At 46.2% G+C, this 23,230-nt stretch overlaps 1 protein-coding gene across 4 annotated transcripts in view; it reads right to left on the minus strand.

The window, feature by feature from the left end:
- Nucleotides 1–945: 945 nt before the first annotated feature.
- SRGAP3 (SLIT-ROBO Rho GTPase activating protein 3) overlaps nt 946–23,230 on the minus strand; it is a 269,948-nt gene continuing 247,663 nt past the window's right edge. For 3 of the 4 annotated variants that reach the window (XM_032149572.2, XM_032149571.2, XM_032149570.2), the window contains 4 exons: nt 14,665–14,845; nt 13,227–13,376; nt 10,836–11,163; nt 946–6,287 (listed from right to left, as the gene is read on the minus strand). In XM_032149572.2, the coding sequence (XP_032005463.1) occupies nt 5,874–6,287; nt 10,836–11,163; nt 13,227–13,376; nt 14,665–14,845 (1,073 nt within the window). In that variant the 3' untranslated portion in view covers nt 946–5,873. The remainder of the gene's footprint in view (nt 6,288–10,835; nt 11,164–13,226; nt 13,377–14,664; nt 14,846–23,230) is intronic. The other variant, XM_032149573.2, reaches the window with a different exon arrangement.

Genomic DNA, 23,230 nt, shown 5'->3' on the forward strand with positions numbered 1-23,230 from the left:
GAGTCACTGAGGCTGCAAAGAGGCCCTTCCATGAAGATCCAGCAGAGGTTTAATCAGAAAGAGAGACTGAAAACCATCACCATTTATTATTTTTCATGGGCAGCCCCACAATCTCCTTTGGGCAACTTGTATTCTTCCCTGATGCAAAGTCTTGGTGGGATATAAAGGCCCTGGAGTATTTCTTGACTGCAGCAAGCAGCAGGCTACCTTCATCATGAAATCCTGCCCCTAATCCTGCTGTAATGAGTACAATGCTCAAATGAGAGGCAGTATGAGAAACTTATAAAGAGCATGGGTTTGGAGTTAGGCAGACTGAATTCAAATTCTGGCTTCTCTACTTCCTAGCCTAACCTTGGGCAAGGTGTTTAGCCTCTCAGAGCCTCAGTTTCCTCATCTGCAGGACAGAGTATAATAATGATACTTACCTTCAATGGTGTATTGAGAATTAAATGAGAAAATATAGGTAAAGGGTTTAATCTAGTGGCTGGGACAGAAATAAGTGGTCAAAAAACAGTTCACAAACACACACAGGTAAAAACAAAAGTCCAAGAGGTTGTATGATGTTTGTAGACAATGAACATCAAAATGTTGCATGTGCCTTGAGGTATCAGTACCCTGTGGCCTCTGATAATTTATCTTAAACTTTTGAAGACACTTTCTGCAGATGACAGCTACTACTCCCAACTTGCCTTTGCTTTGACATTTCCAAACCCTCTTTCCCCAGCAGTCATCCTACAGTTAGTTACCTTCTTCAGTTAGCTCTACAATGGAAGTGGTCCTCCTTGTAACCTTACCTTCATCTTGTTGGATCTGAGCTAATGGACATTTCAAAGGTGGTTCCTGGGGGAAGCAGGCAGACAGTGTGGACTGGAGGATGGGGACTCCCCCCAGGACCTCTGCACCCCTGATGTGCCACCTCGCCCTTTCAAAAACCACTGGAGCATGTTTGAGAAAAGTTAAGCTGTTTTATTTCACAGGATAGCTCCACGTCAAACCAGCAGGCACCATCAGAATACGCGAAAGAGGATCCAATCAGACACTCTATAGGACGGGCGTTTGGTCATAAGGTAGAGAAACGATATCCAGAAGAGGGCAACATTTATCATCACGTGGGGACAGGCAACCAGCAATTTCCTAGGGTGGTTTTGGTTTGTTTTTCCTGTCACAATTTGGGGAGGAAGGAAACCAAAGGAAACAAAATAGACCAGCCACTCTGAAGCAATCAGAATCAAACCTATTGCCAAACCATGTAAACAGTCACACTGCCGGGAACAAGGGTCTGGGCAGAAACCCTAGCCAGGATCTACTTCCGTCTAAGGAAGGAAAAGTGCACTCTGGTTGTTCTGGTTCAAGGAACAGCTTTGTTATTTGCCGGGGACAGTTCACACAGAAAGGAGGTGTCAACAAGGGGCAGCGATGGCCATGTGGCCAGTCCCAGAGGGACAGCAGGACACTGGTAGATCAATCTCAGGGAGGTCAGGAGGGCTTGGACCTGACAGCAAAGTCCCTTCTCTCGGCTCCCCTGGGCAGCTTTGGATATGTGGGGAATGTTCTATGTGGCTGCTCAGAGGAGAGGAGACCCCAGAGAACCGGGGAAGTTGACATGAAATGTCAGCATTAGCTCTGCACAGCAGAAAATCAGCTAGGCAACACCTCGGCTCACCCCTTTCTGCCTTTCCTCCTGGCCGCCACCCCCACTCCCAGCCCAGCAGGGGCTAACCCCATGGTTATGAGCCAGCCACTCTTCTTTCTGGGTTTCTCAGGAGAATGAGGCATTTGCACTAGTGTGGAACCATCTGGATGTGTGAAAAGTTAGGAATAGAAAGATTGAGAGGAAGAACCATTACCCGAGTCCTCGTGTTTTTCCATTAGCTGTGTACGTGCACTGAGTGCCACATCACGACCAGGTCACGAGAAGTCCTCCACATTCGTGCCTCCTGAATGACAAAGAAATATACCCAACAAGGCACTCCAAGGGACTCCAACAGAGAAGAAAGCCCCACATAAAGGCCCCTTCCCACACTGGCTCCTCTCTGTGTACCAAAAACCAGTTTTAAGTGTTTATAAGGCAGATCTCTGAACTGCTGGTTCCAGCTGATAGCCAAAATATGGCTCAATTTCCCTGTGTCTCTTCCCACTCCGATTTCTTCATTGAATAGAAACCTTTCATCCCTTGGGAATCCATCTCTCTCCTGACCCCTGGCCTGGTGACTTCAGAGAAAAGACTCCAAAGTCTAATTCCCAAGCTCGCAATTCCCTCCAATTGTGCACTCTGTCCGGGGTTCAAAAGGCGCTTCAAGGTGAGAAATCGTTAGCACTGAAACAAGGAAAGGCAAGAATTTTTCATAGAATCCCACAGCTCAGAGCAGCTCTTTAAGAGGAAAAGGGAATAAAAGGGGAGGGGGAGAGTGGGGTAGGAAGCACAGCTTGTTCTCAATTTTATCCAAAAAGCTCTTTAGCGGCAGCTGGGCCACAAGGCCCAGGAAACTAGACCAGGAATTAATTGTCTTTGGTCAGTTTTAAATGAACAACTTGCTGGTTCATTCCTAAAATAGACTGAACATCGGTTATACATAAAGACAAAAGGCTTGACCTCAGGATAAGTCAAAGGTTAAGAAATCATTCCATGAAGCAAAGAAAAAAAAAATGCCCGTTGTCAACTAACTGATCAGTACGGCTTTCAATAATGGTGATGAACAAGTAGGTAAACACCAGTTCCCCTTGTACAATTGGTTATATTGAAGACTACTAACTAGGTTACTACATTTCCCCCACACTCACTGTACAGTTAGGTATTTGTTTTTACATTGATCTATCTACTAGGTGCAAAGATTTGGTGAGTGGCATTGGCTAAAATTTAATTGTAGCCTTTTTAAAAATTACAATTTCACATTTTAACAGTTACTTTCCAGCATTTAAGCAAATACAGCAATATATAGTGGACTAAAACAGGCAGGAGTCAGAAAGGGAAAGCCAATGTTCAGTGAACGTTGATGGGACTGAGTGCTGTGGAGGGTGAGTGAGACATGCATAGTGCCAGATGAGGAAGTGGGAACAGGGGAGGGGGGCGGGAAAGTATTTTTCCACTTGGCCTGCGTCAAGGCTCAGATTTGGGGCTGGATGAGTGGGGAGACGTCTGCCATCTGTGTCTGTACATCCCTAAATGTGAACTCATCAGCCATTTCCCAATGGAAAAAAAAAAAGTAGGTGCTTAAAGAAAACAGCTAAGACTCTGCCCTCAGAAAATTCAGTGAAAGGCAGGTCCATTTTCAGTAAGAAAAAAACAAAATCAGTCAATTCAGAGAAAAATCCACATGGTCTGATTGGTGTTATGTATATCAGGCAACAGATGTTTCTACCCTGATTGTTGCTTTTCATCTGGCAGTTGTGGCAGATTGCTATATTTTGCCTGGGAGGCTACTGGATTTAGGATCTGGGAGTATCTTGAGGGTAGAAATCAGAAGTCTTGTGTCCTGGCTGGACAGTATAGAGTCCAGCATGCAAACACATGACTTTAAGAGCCTGACGCAGCCTCTGCTCTTAGCCAGTGTCAAATCTTGGGCAGGTCACAGCACAGCCCAAGGGCTTACTCTCTTAAGCTGTAAAATGGCAATATCTTTCTGTGCTCCAAGGCAGATGGCCTTTCATATCCGAGAGTTAAACAGAAGGGTTCATTCTAGGCCAAACAAGGGAGGTCAAGTTGGACACTGGCCTCTCCCTGAGATCCTTTTTTTGTTTCTTTCCTGATGCTCCCTTCCACTGTGGGGTGTCAAGTCCAGTCCTTCAGACAAGGTAGTGGCTTTACCCTCCTAACTCATCTAGATGCCAGTGACTTAACTAGGTCCCTCCCTTTGGGTGTATTTACCTTTTTGTGGGGGACCAGAGGAGAGGGCACCACTTCATCCAATGGGCTGAAATGTTAATGATGGAATCCAGGGCTCTTATTAAGATGGGAGGAAAATTCCACTGCTCACTTCTGAAATGCCATTGGGAGGTTTCAAAAAGAAGGGCTGGAGGGTTCTGATCTAAGACTTACCTTACTAATGATAATCACAAGAGCATTGTATTGATTCAATGTTTTCCAGTGTACACAGCTTGCTCACTGATGTTTGACCTTTATTACCCTATTTTATGGAGCAGAAAAGTCAGCTCAATGAGGTGGAGTGACAAACCCTAAGTCAGAAGGCTCCTAAGTGCTCGGGGCTGGGACTCAGACTCTGGGTCTTTTGACTCCAAACTTCAGTGGCCTCGAGAGAGAGGAAGCGTGGGAACAGTAGGGAAAAGCCCCTGGGTCTGGCAGGAGAGGGTAAGTAACAGTGGTCCACAGGGCACACAGATTTGCCTGTGTGCCATTATCCAGAAACAGCTCATCTCTGGAAGTGATCAGAAGAGGAGGTAAAATGCAATCAAAGGAGAGCGACCCGGAAGGGCTTTACTCGGCCAAGAGGCAAAGGCCTTGCTGTTGTTACACATGAAGATCATGCACCCATTTCTATCACCACATTTTCATCTACACTAAATGTTCTGGAGGGAGTGGGTGAAGGGGGAGGGAAGGGAAGCTATGTCACTTGTATTAACTCAACTGACAGTGTCCTCTAGGACAGAAAGTGCCAAGGACTGCCCATCCCTGGCCCCAGTCTGAACTGGGCGCTCACAGCTCATGCGTTTCATGCAAGACGGCACCAGCCACAGTGCATCACAGCCTGATTTAAAATGAAAACGATGTGACTCAAAGCCTCCTTGCCTGTTTAGTTCCAAATCTGACACAGTATAATTAGTAGAACCAGGAAAAGAAAAAATTAGTTTGAAAATGATATAAGTTAAACCTCTATAGTTACCACAGATTTATTCCTACAGCGTTTCTAGGTTTTGAAGTATTCCACACCACTGTATTTTTATTTTTCCCTTTTTCCCAACCACATGTAATACTGTGCTACGATGGGGCTTAGGTTCTCACTATCCCCTGTCTCTACACACAAACACAAGGATGTGGTAGTCAGGGGTCTTCTCGCCAACTTTCTCCCGTGCCTTCGGGAGTACAGTTGGCCTTTGGCCTCCGGGTGGAAGGGCAGGGTCTCTGGGGTGGACGGGGGTGGGGATTTCCTATGAAGGGTTCCCCACCTCTGGGAGCAGCCTGCTTGGGGGTACTGCCTGCCCCACCCTTCCTTGAGGGGCAGACTGTTCTGGAAGGCCACGACTTCTGGAGACAGTGGGAGTCTGTTTTTGTTTGTGTTTTTCTGCAGGTTAGTGGTATATTGCTTCATTCGCAGTTACTATGGGCCTTTAAGTTCTCCCAGAAAAGTCCCTGCAAATTCCACCAAATAACTCGGTGGGAGATGTTTGGTGGCATGGGTCTGAGGTAAATCTAAGTTTCATAAAAAGAAAAAGGAGATACTATATACACTTAGTATGTGTGTGTCCAGATCTAGTATATGTATATAGATGCATAAATATATATATATACACACACCTACAGACACATACATACATATACATGTGTATATATGCACACATCGATATACACACACATATACGTATGTAGAGAGAATGTCGAGAGAGGAAGTTTCCAGTGACGATATGCGGGAGAAGCCATGTGGTATTTTGCCTCCATGTTAGGAAATGCTGTGGTTGGGGCTGCTCGAGCTCCAGCACTCCTCTGGTCGTCTGTTGACACGCGAGAGGTCCATGGGATTCCCAAAGCTGGACGTGAGCTGCAGCCAGCGCCTGGGCCTCAGCTCTGCACAGACACACCCTCCCAGACTGACCTCTGCCCTCCAAGGCCAGGGTCACTGGGAAGCACGTGGAAGCCACCAAAGCCACCCTGGGCTGCGGTGAGCCACAGTGGGCCATGGCGGTGCGGCCCATCCTGCAGGTCACATGGTGCCCGACTTGTCCGCTGAGCTGTTGGGGAACATCTTCTCGGTGGGCGTCACGGCCGGGCTGCCCACGCCCGAGCTGCTGCTGCTGCTGGACCGGTGCTGGACCACCGGCCGCACAGGCCGCATGGGGGGCGGGCGGAGCTGGGCGCCAGCCAGGCGGGCGGACAGGGCTGGCTTGAAGGTGGTCATCATCTCGGTGGAGGAGCTGCTGCTGCGGCGCATGGCGGCATCGGGGTCGCGGATGACGATGGTGTGAAGCGGACTGGCAGGCTCCGAGCTGATGGGGCCTGGCGGGTTCTTCAAGGGCTCCAGGGTGTCCAGCACCACATCTGGCGCCTGCTTGACCGTGTTCTGCCTCTCGAGTTCCCGCAACTCGTGCAGAGCCGTGCTCATGGTCTTCTCGATGTCCTGGGGACAGAGGGAGCTGGGGTCAGCAGAGTCTGGAGACCTGGAGTCAGGTCCTTCCTGTCTGCTAAGCAGCTTCCCTTCTTAGGGAGGTTCCCCAGAAGCCTCGCGGCAGGGATGGAGATTAAGTCCTCAGGATGTCTTATAACCACATGAGAGAACCAATGTGGATATCCCCTGCATGCTGCCTTGCACAGGAAATAGATTTAATAAGGGCAGGTCAGACTACTGATAAAGAGGGCAGGCTCTGGAGTCAGACACGGATTCAAATCCTGGCTCTGCCACTTTCTTGCTATGTGACCTTATGCAAGTTCCCTCACCCCTCTGAGCCTCCAGAATCCTCAACTGTAAATGGCAGATAACTATAATATGGACCTCAGGGAGTTGATGAGTGCATTAAATGATAGAGTTCCTGTGAAGAGCCTGGCCTGACCCCTGGCACAGAGTAAGCACTCAAAAATACTAATGACAATAACAACAATAGCTAACACTGAGCACCAATCCAAACCCTGTCCACTAATAATTCATTTAATCCTCACACTTCTAAGGTAGGAACTACCTTTATGCTCATGTCACACATGAGGAAACTGAAGCTCAGACTGGTTAAGTAACTTTCCCAAGGTCACACAGCTAATTAGCAGCATAGCCCAAGTCTGAACCCAGTCAGTTCAGTATTTTAAGAATCTTTGCTCACAGAAAAATTTCTCGGAGATTATATATCAGCATGTTCACAGTGTGCATCCCAGAATAGAGGTACTGCTACTCTCTTCTCTGTATTATAATCAGAAAATTTTGTTTTTTAAAAAGTGGAAATTTTAACAGGCTAGAAAAATCTTCTGGCTACATAATTCCCGAGGATATTATAATATCTGAGAGCTCATCAGGAGGAGAGCACTCTGAAGGACTCAGAGAGAGAGAGCCCCCTGCCATCCAGGGCAGCCTGGGCTCACCATGCCACAGGGCAGCTTCCCTCAGCTCCCGTCCCCTCATGCCCAAGGTGGTGCTGTAGCTGGAAGGTAGCATTTAACCCAAGAGCCCTTGGGCAGGCCACAAGGCCCTGGACTTTTGAGTAAAAAGACTCTGTGGCCAGTTGCTGGCCGTGTGACCCTGAGCAAATCTCGATCACTCTGCACCAAATTTTGTTCATCTATTACAATTCCAGATATTTACTGTGAATATGGGGTGAGATAATGGATGTGATGAAGCTTTGTAAACTGCCAGATGGTGGTTTTCAAAATCCTTCTAGCCCAAGAGCCCCACGGGTTCCCATGACTGTTGACTGGGATGCCTCCGCATCCGACAGACATGAGAGGACCTGCTCGGGCTCAGCTGGGCCAGAGCCCAGCTGGCTTGGCCATCCAGGGCACCGTGAGGGATACTGCCTAAACCACCACTGGTAGGTGCTGTGCATAACCTCATGGAGGAATGATGACTATTAAGACAGGCTTGCTTTATTGCAAATCCTAAAACCATAAAATTAAATGTATGAGTCTGGTGAAACAGATGGTGGGGTTGGAGCCTGGAGATGCTGGGGCCGGCCCCTTTCTCCACCCTGGTCTTTTACATTCTCTCCTTCCCCTGTCTGTGGGTGGCTTCCTGCCTGCCCTAGGCCCCATGGCAGGCTTCAATCTGGCTGGGGTCAGGATCCCGAGCTCTTGCTCCCCTCATTGTCACAGCCTATCCGTTTTGTTAGGGGGCTATGGATGTCTGGCTAATGGCTAATATTAGCTTGTATGCTTCTCCAGGATGTTTCATCCCTTGCCCCAGAACACCAGCAACTTTAAGAAAGGGTCTTTTGTGCCTTATCCAAAAGGAGGTGCTGTGGGGGCAATTTTCTGCAGGAAGGGAGGGAGGGCAGACCTCTCCCCATCTCTGCTATGTGCCAGCCCTGCAGTGACACAGCCCGCTTTCCTGGAGCTGAGCCACCCTATCATCAACCACTCTGCTTGAAGGAAGCCCCCTATTGACTACTCTCTATTTGCTCTAGTCCAGCATGAGCTGCATGGTGAAACTTTAATAAATAAAATGTAATTATTGCCCCTCTACCACCATCCCCACCCCTCCACCACTCTACCCCAGCAGAGTAAGCGGAAAGACAGAAAGCTCAGAGAAAGATCAGCTGAGTTGTTTAGGCTGCAGCCTTGCATTAGTCCGAGAGGTGGTGCTGTGAGTCTCCAGAGCTGAGCGGCAGAGAGGCCCTGGGGGACAGAGTGGGGACCACGATTGCTTTTCATCTCCTCCCCAATTCGATCTTTCCACTTTGGATGGTCATGTTGCAAGTTCCCCAAACAGCCCCTTTAAGTGGGTTCACATCTAAATCCTAAGGGACATTTTTGAGACCAAAGAAATTTGGGTCACTCGGCCTACTACTTGGGGTTCTTCAGCTGCCACTCCCCTTTGCAGCCTGCAAAGTCAAGGGCTCATCAGAGCTAATGCTGAGGCTGGAAACTCTCCAGTGGCAGTGGGTTATTTACATATCATTTACCACAATTCCCTATTTGACCTCTGTTAGTGAATGGGGGTCTTGGATGGCAGCTGTCAAACTAGAGAGGGTGCAGATCCGTCTACAAACTGAGAACACCTGCAGCAGTCCCCAAGTGCATTCTAGGGGCAGGTCTTGCAAAATGCTCCATGAATAAAGGTCAAAGAAGTCTGGGATATGGGGCATGCCCTGTTTTCTTTCTTGGAGATTCACAATGCACATCTTTTAAAGCAGCGGTTCCCAGCCTTTTTGGCACCAGGGACCGTTTACGTGGAAGACGATTTTTCCACAGATGGGGGTCAGGAGGATGGTTTCGGATGAAACTGCTCCACTTCAGATCAGGCATTAGATTCTCCTGAGGAGAGCACTACCTAAATCCCTCACATGCGCAGTTCACAACAGGGTTCACGGCCTATGAGGATCTAATGCCCCCACTGATCTGACAGGCGGCAGAGCTCACGCAATAATGCTGGCTCCCGCTGCTCACCTCCTGCTGTGCAGCCTGGTTCCTAACAGGCCACAGATCCATCCATGGCCCGGGGGCTGGGGGTGCCTGCTTTAAAGATTTTATAAGAAGTCTTATAGAGAAGCTACTCAACTTTGTCAGAGCAGCATTCCCCAAACCTTGCTGACCACAGAACATGTATTCCCTACCCACTCCCTAGCATCCTGTGGAACTACTCTGCTGTGAGAGCTACTTTTAGAAAGTTTTCTAGACTGCATTTGATTCTTTATAAATGTAAAGGGCCCTGGGGCAGGCCTCAGGCCATCCTCTATCATAACTGGTAAAACCTTCTAGACTGGTAGAGTTTCCAGATGATGGTGGGTGCTAGGGTGATGTTTCCTCAAGTATGGGGGGGACCAGCAGCTGGTATGCCTCCTCGGAAGGCACTGATCTTCAGGGACCCCTGGGAATGGGCATGGGGCCAAACAAGAGCCTGCTGGTGTGAACAGGAGTACTCATTGCTAGGTGAGCTGTTTCTGTGTTGCATATTCCCTGGGAATCCTGCCTGGCCTCCTCTAGAATACAGCTCATGGCTCCCCGCCCTTCCTCCTTCTCCTTTTGAACAGGAATTCGAAGGCTACTCTCCACAGTAAAATTCTCACAGACCAGAAGGTTCTGATTGTCTCTGTTACCTTATGTGGGAGAGAACACTAGGGAGAGGGTACATAATGGGCCTCCACACCAAATTCCAGAGACGAAAAAATGGAAACTTCTCAAAATAAGATAGAACTGTCAAAAAACCCATGAAACTGGCTATGCAAATTGTTAAACAAATCATAGTTCTATTCATTTGGCAAATGTAAAAATCACATAGATTTTTCATCCAAATACAAAACAAACAAACAAAAGCCAACCCTCTAAGCACTTGAGAAGAAGCTGGAACATTCTTCTCTTGAAGCTTCAGCTATTTAGCTCTGCCCACCCTTTGGGTCTCAGGTCAAGTTCTCCCCAGAGAAATCTCTCCTTGCCTAGGTGCAATCCTCACATTTTAGGCTCTCAAAATACTTTGGACCACTCCTTAAAGGCACCCAATCAAACAACTATTTCACAACTGTGTGTGTGTATTTGTTGATGTCTTTTTCTTCTCTAAACTGTAAGCTCCATGTAGGCAGGGCCTGAGTCCATTTTAGGTCTTCATTTTACTGTTGGTGGCTAGCATGGTGATGGCCACATGATAGATGCTCAATCAATATTTGCCAATGAATGAATAGATGAACGAAGAGAGAAATGAATGAATGAGTGAATGAATGAGTGAAAAACTGAATCGTATCATTTTGTGTAGTGACCTGCCATTACCCCAGCCCCATAATCTGGCCAATGCCCTCTCCAGCCCTGGACACTGGGGGTGTTCAGCCTCTATAGGAACCCTAGCAGTGGCTGCTCCCAACCAGTCTCCACTCCCACGGGAAGCCCAGCAAGGGACAGGGAGGCCACTCACTCTCCTGTTCTCTGGCTTAGCCATGAGCCTGGCATAAAGGCCAAGGTGGCTCCCCGCTCCACGGATTCCCACCCGCTGCCCTCTGGGGCGTTTGGCTGCCCAGCCTGCCTTCCCGCTGGCCCTTACTTCTGCCAGGGCCTCGGCCTCCAGGGACTTGTGGTCCCCTAGGCTGCTGTGCCTGGTGGAACCGCAGGTCGACCTCATCGAGTGCCCTTCGGAGAGCGCCTTCTTGTCAGGGTAGTTGATGCTGCCAGCGCTCCCGAACGTCGCCATCCTCCGCTTCTCAGGGCTCTCGATCCTCCCCCGGGTGAGGGGGATTTTGTGGGGGCTGCTGGGGCAGGCAGCGGCCCGGGGTGGCGTGTCTATGCTGGGGCCCAGGCCCCGGGGCGGGCTGTGTGTGTCGCCCCCGCTTCGGCGTCTGGGGATGGCTGCTCCATCAGATCGTAACCGCACTCTGCAAAGGAGCCAGGGGGCGAGGGGCATGGGGCAGAGGTCAAGCCTGGCAAGTCTCAGAATGGGTGAGTCAACCCCATGCCACACACTACACGCTAGTCTAAGGAGCGGGTACAGTAAAGCCTCATTCAGCCAGACCCCACAATTCCACAATGAAAGACCTGGCTCAGCACACAGCTCAGCAGCAGGGGGAGGTCTAATCTGCAAACATGAAAGCATTTGGAGCACGGTGCTTCCAGGTCACAGACAACTGTGCTGCCAACCGCAAAATGCATCTGGTCTACATACTAAGTCAAGGCCTACAGGATTCCAACCCTGGAAACGCTTTGGTGATGTTTAGTTGGGCTCATGATACCCTCTAAAGCAGTTCAGACACTTCCATGATTCTGAGGGTCTTCTAATTGGTCTGAAGCTTTGAGGCTTGACTGTACCAAAGTTACCAGCACCCTGCAAGCACAGGAGGGATCCCCTGGGAACTGAAGACACTCTAACGTTGCCACCCAACCCCCAATCTCCCCAGAAGAGGGCTCCTTCTATGAGGCTTTTTTGGATCTTGGAAAACTAGTCATTCAAGAGTAAACACTGCATGGCTGGACAGCCCTTTTGTGCATTTGGATACCTTTCCCACTTGAGGGAGGCTCTGGTTCAGCGAAAAGGAGATTAGGTTGTGTTTCAGGAGGGTGAGTTCTTGCCCTGTGTCTGCCGCATGCTTTCCTGTGTCCTCTCTCAAGCCCACTTTATTAATCTGTTAAGTGGGTCTAAGTAAGATCCTTTGCCCACCCTTTACCTTTGCTTCAAGTGGGTTTGAAAGCACCTTGAAGATAAGAGGTTCTATACACAGGAGATTTTTCTGCATCCTACAGAGGTCACCAAGAGTCTGAAGGGCTAGAAGTGGTGAGGGGAGAGGGAGAGGGACCGTGTGTTGGGAATGGATTATCACTAGGGACCACCAGTGATTCAGATCCTAGTGCCACCAGCCAAGCTAAGCAGTGCTTGTGGGTGCCCCAGCAGGACCAAAGCATAGGTATTGGAAAGGAAGCAGTACTTAGAAAGAAAGAACAAGAATGAAGGAGGTGGGGCGGGGGGGGACGAGGGAGAGGAAAAGAGAGGCAGAAGATATGGTCCTCCTAGAAGTCAGGGGACCATAACTTCTTTGTCTACCTACGACAGCCTTCCCTTCCCTGCCCTTCTCAATTCTACCATAGTGCCCTGAGCTATCTGCTGAACTGAATGGAATTTGCAGAAAAGAGGCATCAGGATTTTTGCTGAAATGAATTCATAAATTGTGTGTTCCCACTGCAACTGATTTTTTTGGGGTCTATCTGCAAATACTCACATGTGTGGGTTGATCACATGACCCCTCCACTGGAAAAAACATAGAATATGACATTTTGAGAGTGTGACTAAAAAGGCAGTGAGAAACTGTCAGCTTTTCTTTTCTTCTTATTTCCTCATTAATTTTTTAAAAAATAACCACATACTTTGGATTATACCTGTTCTCAGAACGACAAGCACAGCTCCTTGACTGGTAGAAAGGTCATGTGACACAGCCTGGCCCACACATAGGGAGTGAAGAAATTGGTAATACTGCTCCCTCCAAATAAGTGGGTGGAGTTGAGTGTCAATTTCCTTCAACACATGAGTAGGTGTGAGTTTTCTGTTTATGTAGTGCATTTCAGGGAATATGTGAGCTTTACATTTTTAAAGATAACAACTCAGTTCTACAACAGAAAGCTGGAAGGAGGTGCAGGAACTGGAGAGAGGTAGGAAAAATACTTGCCAATTTGTATCTCTCTCACACATTATTATTATTTTAAATAAAAAAGCACTGAGTTCCCAACACATGTCTTTCCTCCCCCTCTTCCCTGCAACACAGGCTGGATGGTTTTATACCTGGCCTTCTTGGGCCAATGCCAGCCAGCCCGCCCAGTGTGCCCACTGCATCTTGTGGGGAACAGGAGGCTGCAGTTGGCTCCTTCTCTCCTCTCTGCCCTTGTGCTTCTCCCAAATCAGACATGAACAGGATTGACACTAGCAGGGAAAAAATGAATCTGCATATCCTACCGGCCCATCACCCCCCCAAAGCCGTAATCCGAGATGTGTTCCGTGGGGGACTGGAGGTCGTTTTTGGAAGAGGCCTTGTCATCCAGCAATGGCCCACTGCTGGCCTCGCTGTCAGCCTTCTGGCTCAGGCTGTCGGAGAAGGCATCATCCCTGGGGAGAAGACAGACATGAATTGGAGGCACCTTCCCCCAGAGAACCCAGCATATACAGGGCTCCCTGATACAAGTCTGAGGGGCTGAATTAACACAACTTATGGTTACCTTGTGCCCACAGCGCTTGCTAGGCCACTGCCCACTGGGTGCCTTCCCACCACGCATGCCCATTGCAACACTACTGGTCAGTTTCTGCAGCTGGGACCCTCTTCTGTTCCACACCTACCTCCTCCTTTTTTCTCTTCTAGCTTGTTCATTCCCAGGCAGCTCCAGGCCAGGACAAGCTAAATGCTGCAGGGTGTGTTGGAGAAATGGGGGGATGGAGTCCGCAGGCTGAGCACCGAGGGCTGAGTGCTGCGTCTCTGTGTGACTCCATGATAAATGGCTTCTGGCTAAGCAACGGAGGAAGAAGCTACCTCTGTCCCTCACCTCCCCACCCAGGGCTTGGGCCACTGTGAGGTGGCTCACAAGCTTGTTGGGGTGCCCTGCCGGCCTCCTTCCATGGCCCTCTGCTGTGGTGACTTGTCCCTGATCTCAGAAGTCTGGGGACTTCGGGAGGCTGCCAAGGGCCCTCCACTATGGCATTCCTCTGGCAGTCTGCTTGGCCCTGGCCTTTTCTCTGGCTGAGACCTCCTCTCTCCCATCACAATGTGGCCTTTTGATCCCCTTCCCTTGAGGCTCAGCTGGGTGGCTGCATCTATGGTAAATCTGTTCTGCCGAGCCTGACCAGAGTTCCCAAGGAATGTGTGCACTAGAAGCTTCCATGGCTTTCAAAGGAATGGAAAGTGTAGACTTTTTGTGGTAGGACTAGGCATTTGGGATGCAGGGCTCTTTTTCATTAACCCCTGAAATTATTTTTTTAAAAAATAGTACCGTATTAATCAGAAACAAGGGCATGTTTCTGCCCATCCCCTAAGACAGCTACCTCTGGAGTGTAGAACGGTAGGCAGGGGAGGCCTAGGAGGTGGAGGCACATAGCAGGATTCCCTGGATACTGAGAGCCCTGGTGGGTGATGGGACGCCCTGGGGGCTGTCAGCTGCATCAGGATGTAGGCCAGAGGCACCCAACACTGTTTCTGTATGCTCAGAAGGAGGAATTTGGATATCTGTTAAGTGGATCACCACTTAAAGGGAAGTTAGATATTACCCACTGTTACAGAAGACCAAGCGTATGATATCAAGGAGAGCAAATCACTGGCATACAAGCTAGCACTCCCCTACGGTGCCCATTCCAGACATCACTAATCTATTTTGGCATTCTTCACAGAAGTCTCGACTCCACTCACATGTCCTGTACAACTATGTACTGATGGGGGATGAGTCCATCCACGCCGTTGTGCCGGCCCTCCCACCAGTCCTCTGAGGCGCGGTGGTATAGGAGCAGCGAGGCCCCCTTCTTGAAGGATAGCTCACGCGGGGACCGCCCCATGTAGTCAAACTTGGCGATAGCCTCGATCTGCTCCACTTCTGAAAGGAAATCAAGGGAAAAAGCGTCTCTGAGGTCAGCAGAGCAGCAGCTCAGGAGCCTCACTCAGATGGCCCTGGCTTCTCTGGGAAAGGACAGACCATACAGCTGGTGAGAACACGGACAGAATGCCTGGTGGGCTGGGGCTCAGGACCCTGGGGTCCTAGACTCAGATCCACTCTCCACCCTGCAACCTCAGGCAAACCATCAAACCCTCAAAATGTAAAGAGGGAACTGACACATGCTCCTTTTCCACTGCCCTTCTTGTTCTCTACTTTTTAATGCTCATTAAGACAATATTGTAGAATTTTCTTTTTCTTCTACCCCTTAACACAAGTTCTATTAATATTTCTATTTTTCTATGAGCCCTTTTCCTCTTTGTCATTTATAATACTTTTAATAATTTTTAATCTTTTGAGAGGCCACATCATGTATGCAGACTTTAATCTGCAAAATCCGATACAGGATTTTAAGGGTACCCAGACTCTTCAAAGCTCATTGTTAAGGACTGAATTGTGTCTCCCTCAAATCTATATGTTGAAGCCCTCACCCCCAATGTGACTGTATTTAAGATAGAGGCTTTAATTAATGTAAATGAGGTGATTAAAGTTAAATGAGGTCATAATGGTGGGGTCATAATCCTAGGGCTGGTGTCTTTATAAGAGGAAGAGAGGCTGGGCATGGTAGTTTATGCCTATAAGCCCAACACTTCGGGAGGCTGAGGCAGGAGGATCACTTGAGTCCAGGAGTTTTAGACCAGCCTGGGCAATATAGTGAGACCTCATTTCCAAAAAAAAAATTTTTTTTTTTTAATTAGCTGGGCATGGTAGCATGTGCCTGTGGTGCCAGCTACTCTAGGGCCCGAGGCAGGAAGATCACTTGAGCCTGGGAGGTTGAGGCTGCAGTGAGCCATGATCATGCCACTGTACTCCAGCTTGGGTGACAGAGCAAGACCCTGTCTCAAAAAAAACAAACAAAAGTTCTTGTACAAAAGTGCATAGCTTAGTACCGATATTCATCAGGTATTCGGTTGACAGCAGCTGTCATGATTGTGATTATAATTATTAATGGATTTGGCCTATGGGATGGGTCCAGAGAAGAGATGTTAAACTGCAGAGAGTTTAAGTGGTTTAAACTGTATGGTTTAAGGACCATACAACTAGTGATATTTGGGGAAGAGACTTTTTGGGGAGCAGGGGATTGTGCCTACAGTTTATTCCACCCGTTTTATAGTTTCTACCCTAAGAAGTGTCCATATGCGGTGGAAAACTGATTTTGTATAGGTATTAATGTTTTAATATTTTAAAGTAAGCACAAAGAGGTTTAACATTATAATTCTTACTTTTTTTTATTTTAATAGAACAAAAGAGTAACAAAAGCAACCCCTGCTCTCTCTCTAGCCTGCAGATAGCTTCCCCATGCTGAGCTTTCTTGGGGCTCTCTATCTGCTTCATTCACTGTGGACAATCTTGTCTTCATCGATCTATTCATCCATCTGTCCATCACATAATTAAGCTCAGAACATTTGGCTTTATCACTTTTTAGTTGTGTGACCTTGGGATACTTAGTTTTTCTTCCTATACCTCAGTTTCCTCATCTGTTAAATGGAAATGGTAATAAATAGAACCTATCTTACAGGATTAAGTGAGTTAATATACATGAAGTGCTTGCAACAGTGTCTGGCACATAGTACTCTGTAAGAGTTACGCACATGTTGTTACCAGAGGCTGGTGCACTTCTAAGGGCCACGGATGGCATGGAAAATCAAAGAGCAGGAGGAGGAAACTCCCTTGTTCACTCCCCATCACTCCCCACCACACACATGCACCAGGGCTCCCCTCTGGAAGCAACTGGCTCAAGAAGACTGTGCTTGTGTCCCCATGAGGTGCAGTGGCTTTGGGATGTATTTAGCTCTTAGTGACTGAGGCAGCCTTCTGCAGGGAGCAGGCCTCAAACTGTCAAGTCAGCTTCCCCAGCTGGCTACCTGACAAATGTCTTTAAATGCTATTCTAACCTGGATGATGGGAGAGAAGGAAGGAGGGAAGGAGGTGGGGAAATGACAGCACCACTAAATGGGTCAAATTAACAGATCTTGACTCAGAGTCACATTCTCAGTAAAACAGACAGAGATCTTGGTCCTTCTCTCTGCAGCATCTTTGAATCTCCCATCCAGCCGTGTGCTGGAACTGCCTGCTAGCCCATCTGCCTGCCTCGTTACAAGAGTCAGAAAGGCCGGAGGGTTTGCAAGGGCAGGAGCTGAGCCCAGACAGCTGCGTGCTCTTGGATTCGCCCAGGGACCTCCTCTGACCCAGATTCCCCAAACTAAGAAAGGCGCTGACCTAAGCAGAAGTTTTCTGATATGCAGAGGGGCATAGAGGGGCTGCCTCCAGTTCCTCGTTTCTGCCCTTACCATCACCAGAGCCTCCAGCAGTCACTGGACAGCAGCCTGAAGTTGAAAGAGTGGGGCAGCAGGGGGAGCAAAAAATGTGAGGGAAAGAAAACAGGAGGAACAGGGCTGAACCTCCAGCTCACAGAAAGCACGTGTGTTTGCAGACGTCGTTACATAAGTGTGTGTGGTGGAAACAGTAATAACAGCTCCCATTGATTACTAAGTCTGTTATTTGGGCTTCTCGTGCCTGAAACAGAATATGTTTCTCCCCCTCATCACTCTCCCACACTCTGTTACCCAAACTTACTTCATTCCCTCATCTTCCCCATCTCAGGAAACAGAACTGCTGTCTACCTGCTCACCCAGGCCAATGCCCTGGCATGGCTCTGCACACCTCATCCATTAGCGACTCCTTCAGAGTGTCCCCTGGATCTGACCATGGCTCACCATCTCCCATGCCACCCTCTTCACTTCCACACTTGCTTAGGTAGAGCCGCTTCTCCCCACAGCAGCCTAGAGGGTCCTTTACAATCATACAATCAGATCATGAAACTCCCTTGTTCAAAATCCTCAGAAGGCTTCCCATGGATCCTGGAACAAAACCCCAGTGTCTTCCCACTGCTCATAAGGCCTTCCAGGATCTCGATCGCAGAGCCCTCTGAGACCTCATCTTCTCTGTCTCTCTCTCTCCTTCACTAGCTCAATTTGCTCTTGCCTCACTAACCTTCTTGATGTTTTTCCTCCGACATTCTAGTATGACATTTTTTAAACACAAAGTAAAATTGAAAGAATTTCACAGTGAACATGCATGGAACACAACTAAATTCCGCTATGCACATTTTACAATGCTAGATTTATCATATATCTATCCACCCCTCTATCTATCCATCTTACTTTTTAATGATTTTTAAATTAAGTTATAAACATCAGTATACTTTATCTCTAAACATTTCAGCATAAATATTCATAGAGGGTTTTTTTTTCTTTTTTTGAGACAGGGTCTCACTCTGTCACCCAGGCTGGAGTGCAGTGGTACAATCACGACTCACTGCAGCCTTGAACCTCCTGAGATCAAGCAATTCTTCTGCCTCAGCCTCCTGAGTAGCTGGGACCACAGGCACATGCCGCCATGCCCAGCTAATTTTTTAAGTTTTTGTAGCAACGGGGGTCTCACTATGTTGCCCAGGCCGGTCTCAAACTTCTGGACTCGAGCGATCCTCCTGCCTTGGCCTCCCAAAGTGCTGGGATTACAGGCGTGAGCCGCCACCCCCAGCTACAGAGCCTTCTTGATGCTTTTAAAATATGACAAGTGTCTTCCCATTACAGGGCCTTTGTACTTCCTATTGCTTCTCCCTGGGATGCCTTTCTCCCAGATCTTTGCATTCATCCACACTCAACAAATATGTATTAATGCCATGTGCCATTTGCTAATTTCATTCAGGTCTGTACTCAAATGTCATTGCCTCATCAAGGCCTTTCCCAGCCACTCCCAACTACAAGAGCCCCAACTTCCAAATCACTTTCTAACACCTTCTCTTGCTTTATTTCTCTTCATGGCACTTATCACAACCTGAAATTTATGTGTATGTGTATGATGTGTGTATTTATGTGTTTGTGGTGTGTGTTCGTATATATATATGTATATATACACATATACATATGTGTATACACACACATATAATTTTGAAACTTTACTATCCATCTTTCCTACTAAAGTGTGGGTACCATTAGGACAGAGATTTTCTTTTCTTTCCTACTATATTCTGACTCCTAGAACAGACCCTGGGACAAACAGGCACTTAATACATATTTATTGCTTGCATGAACAAATTAAGCTTTTACTGGTACCAGGTGTTCTACTTACATTATCACATTTAATCCCAAAACAACATTTGAGGCACTACCCTCATTTCATAGATGAGGAAACTGAAGCTGGGTTGAATGATGGGCCTAGGGTTGGGTCACACCAGTAGATACAGTGATGAGCTAACATCTGAGCTCAGGCCCCAGACATCATTAATAGAGGCTTCTAGATGTTTTTGAATTGTGCTAAGCTTATTCCTGCCACAAGGTCTTTGCATCCGTACAGTGTGAATGTGACTATATAGATATACAATGCTCTATGTTTGATGCAATTCAACTCCTGTGCATTGAGAGGCTAATTGTACCAGGTAAAAACCCTGTGGGCTCTACGGTGAGGGAAGAGATGAACAGCCCAGCACCTGAGCTAGAGGAGAGGTTGAGACTGTCTCAGTAGGGGCCTGGCTGGAGTCACATTTTAGGAAAATCACTCCAGTGGCAAAGCAGAGCAGTGGAAGGATTGGAGGGGAGAGGCTGGAGGCAGCAGTGGTTCAGAGGCTGCTACACTGGTCCAGCCTCTGAACTAGCATGGGCTAGACATGGGTTTTTCCGGAGATGAAAAGACATGTTGAAGCTTTGCTTTTATTTCAGAATCTCAAGGTTGGACATTTATCCTTCTCTACCTATCAAATTCCTCCCTCTAGCCATGCCATTCCTGAGAACTCTGTTATAGGTCATGAGTCCTGCCTGCATGAAAGAGGGGATGGCTCCATTCCTCTCAATACTACTTCATGTCCCTCTGCCCACCCCACCCCCTACTTCATCCCCAGAAGTGAGAACACTAATCTCATGCAACCAGTTTACTAGAGGCCAAGTCACTGTATCAAAGGCTGAGAATGTGGGTGTACCTTCTCTTCTCCCTCATCCTCCCTGTGATGACAGTAATGACAGAAGCCAGGGCCTGTTTACAGGGTCCCTCTTTTCTCTCCTTCTCACTCATGACCTTGGGTTCTTTCTTTGCATTCGGTGGTGGCACCAGCTGATATTGAGATTTAGACTTAATTTAAAAGGAAAGGAGACCGACTTCTGGGATGACAGCATGAAGAGCTCCCCAGGGAAACTCAAGAAAAAATATAAAAAGAAAAAGAAAAAAATATTTCAAGCCCCTGGAAATGGTCCTAAGGGCAAAAAGCAAATGAAGAAACATCTATTCAAGAAAATCTATAAAAATTCAGTGAGAAAGGTAAAAATATCTGTTATTTGAACCAAGACTGCTCCCTCCCTTTACTCCTGCTCCAAGCTTGGGGAGATGGAGGCTCCAATCCAGATGATTGCAGTCAAGAACACAGGGCTTCCTCTCCCTTTACCACCTTGTAGTCACAGGGCTTTCTTCCTGGAAGGAGCAGGAGCTCAGTGATTCTCATCCTGCTCCCACTATCTGTTGCTGAGGCTAAATCCCAGATGAGTGGAGTGGAGAGACCAGGGCTTCATTCTTCCACACAACCCCTAATCATGGAATGGTGGCTATACTTTGGGCATGGCACCACTGAAAATGTGGGGGTCCTATCAACCTTGCCGCAGCTTGTGAGGTGGTGGTTGCATGGCAGGAGAGGTAAGTTAAGAGGATCTCTGGCTGCCCCTCCACAAAGCACTCAGTGGGGACATCACTCGGAAAATGCCATTGTCTCCATCCCCAGTCTCAGAGTCTTGGCTCAGAGATTTTCCCATGCAGGAGAAGCATCCCATAAAACAGACAGCTCCTAATCTTATTCCAAAGGAATTAACTTCAGTTGCAACAGAGCTTGGAAAAGTTCAAGTCAAAGGGGACTCTCAAGAACAGTGGAGGTTGTGTTGAAGGGCAATCCAGTGATGGTTCATGAATTTAATGAATATAGAAGCTAGACTATAAGCCAGATAGTTAGCAGACAAGAACCAGGGAATAAGACAGCCAGGAGAAGTACTCCTGGGATCGGAACAAATATCAAACACTGACTTCAGAAACTATCCCTATAATGGGGACAGAATTTGACTGCATTAATTTGTAGGGCAATTTAGGACCAAGGGCACTGTTGAAAGAATAGCAATCATCCAGCAATTAGTAGAGATTAATAGCCGGAAAGGATCAGGGAAAGAGACTTCTACCAAAACCACTGTCATCTCAGGAAGGAGAATCCTACCAAAACCACTGTCATCCCACAGAGTAATATTTCCATATGTCACTGAAATTAAGCTAGTATAAATAGAAGCTCATTCAAATAAGATGTATATGGTAAACCTTAGAGAAACTACTAAAAAATAACTCAAAAATAGTAAGAGCAGAATACTGGTTGTCAGAGGCTAGGAAGGAAGGGGAGGGGATATGGGGAGCGATTGCTCAACAGGTACAATGTTAGAGTTAGATAGGATAAATAAGTTCTGGTGTTCTATTTTACAGTAGGCTGACTATAGTTAACAATAATGTATTGTATGTTTCATAATAGCTGGAATAGAGGAGATTTTGAATGTTCACACCACAAAGAAACAATATATTTATAACATGATGAATATACTGCCTACCTGAATTTAATCATTACACAATGTATGCATGTATTGCAATATCACATTGCATCCAATAAATATGTCCAATTATCTGTCCATCAAAAATTAAATAAAACTTATAAAAATAACTCAAAAATATAGTGAAAACATCATTAAAGAAGTTTAAATGCTATATTAGAAAATATTCACTAAATGCTATATTAGAAAATATGCAAAAGAAATCGGTAAAGAAGGAATAGAGGAACAAAAAAGATATGAGACACATAGAAAACAAAAAGTAAAATGGCAGACATAAATCCAATTATATGTGATAATATTAAATGTGAATGGATTAAACAATCCAATTAAAATGCAGAGATTATCAGACTGGATAAAATAACATAATTTAAAAGACACACTTTAGATTCAAAGATACAATTAGAGTGAAAGTGAAAGGATGGAAAAATATATTATGCAAACTGGAACCACAGGAAAGCTAGAATGACTATACTAATATCGATAAAATAGACTTTAAAACTAAAAATATTGCTAGAGATAAACAGCAGCATTTCATAATGACAAAAATTTTGATCTATCAAGATATAAACAATTATAAACAAAATGTACCTAATAAAAGAGCAGCAAAATACATGAAGCAAAAATGGATAAAAACAAAGAAAGAAATAGAAAATTCAAAAATAATTGTTAGGGACTTCAATACCCCATTCTCAATAACGGAAAGAACAACTAGACAGAAGATCAAAGAGGAAATAGAAGACTCAAACAACACTATAAACCAACTAGACCTAACAGGCATCTATAGAACACGCCACTCAGCAAGAGACTATACATTCTTTTTAACTGCACATGGAACATTCTCTTGGGTATGCCCTACGCTAGTCCATAAAACAAACCTCAATAATTCAAAATGATACAAATAATACAAAATGTGTTCTTCTACCACAGTAATATAAAATTATCGATTTCTTCTATAGAAGAAGTGTCTTCTAAAGTAGGAATCAATAGCAGGAAAAAAACTGGGAAACTGACAAATAGGCAAAAATTATACAGCATACTGCTAAATAATTAATGGTTGAAGAAAAAAATCAAAAGAGAAATCTTTGAGATGAATGAAAATGAAGATACAACATATCAAAACTTATGGGATGCAGCTAAAGCAGTGCTTAGAAGGAAATGTATGGCTGTAAATGCCTATATTAGGGGAACAAAAACCAAACCTCAAATCAATAACCTAAACTTCCACCTTAAGACATTGGAAAAAAAAAGTGCAAACTAAACCTAAGGCTAGCAGAAGGAAGGAAATAATAAACGTTAGAGCAGAAATTAATAAAATAGAGAATAGAAAAACAATAGAGAAAATCATAAAACCAAAAGCTGGTTCTTTGAAAAGATCAATGAAATTGACAAGCCATTAGCTAAATAAACCAAGAAAACAAGAGAAAAGACTCAAATTATTGGAATCAGATACGAAAGAGGGGACGTTACTACCATTATTTTATAGGAGAAAAGGGATCATAAAGAAGTACTATGAATAATTATATGCCAACAAGTTGGATATCTTAGATGACATTAATAAATTCCTAGAAAGAAACAAACTATTGAAACTGACTTAAGAAGAAATAAAAATATGAATATACTTATAACAAGAGATTGAATCAAT

Source organism: Hylobates moloch, unplaced genomic scaffold (assembly GCF_009828535.3).
Source record: "Hylobates moloch isolate HMO894 unplaced genomic scaffold, HMol_V3 SCAFFOLD_4, whole genome shotgun sequence".
Taxonomy (NCBI): domain Eukaryota; kingdom Metazoa; phylum Chordata; class Mammalia; order Primates; family Hylobatidae; genus Hylobates; species Hylobates moloch.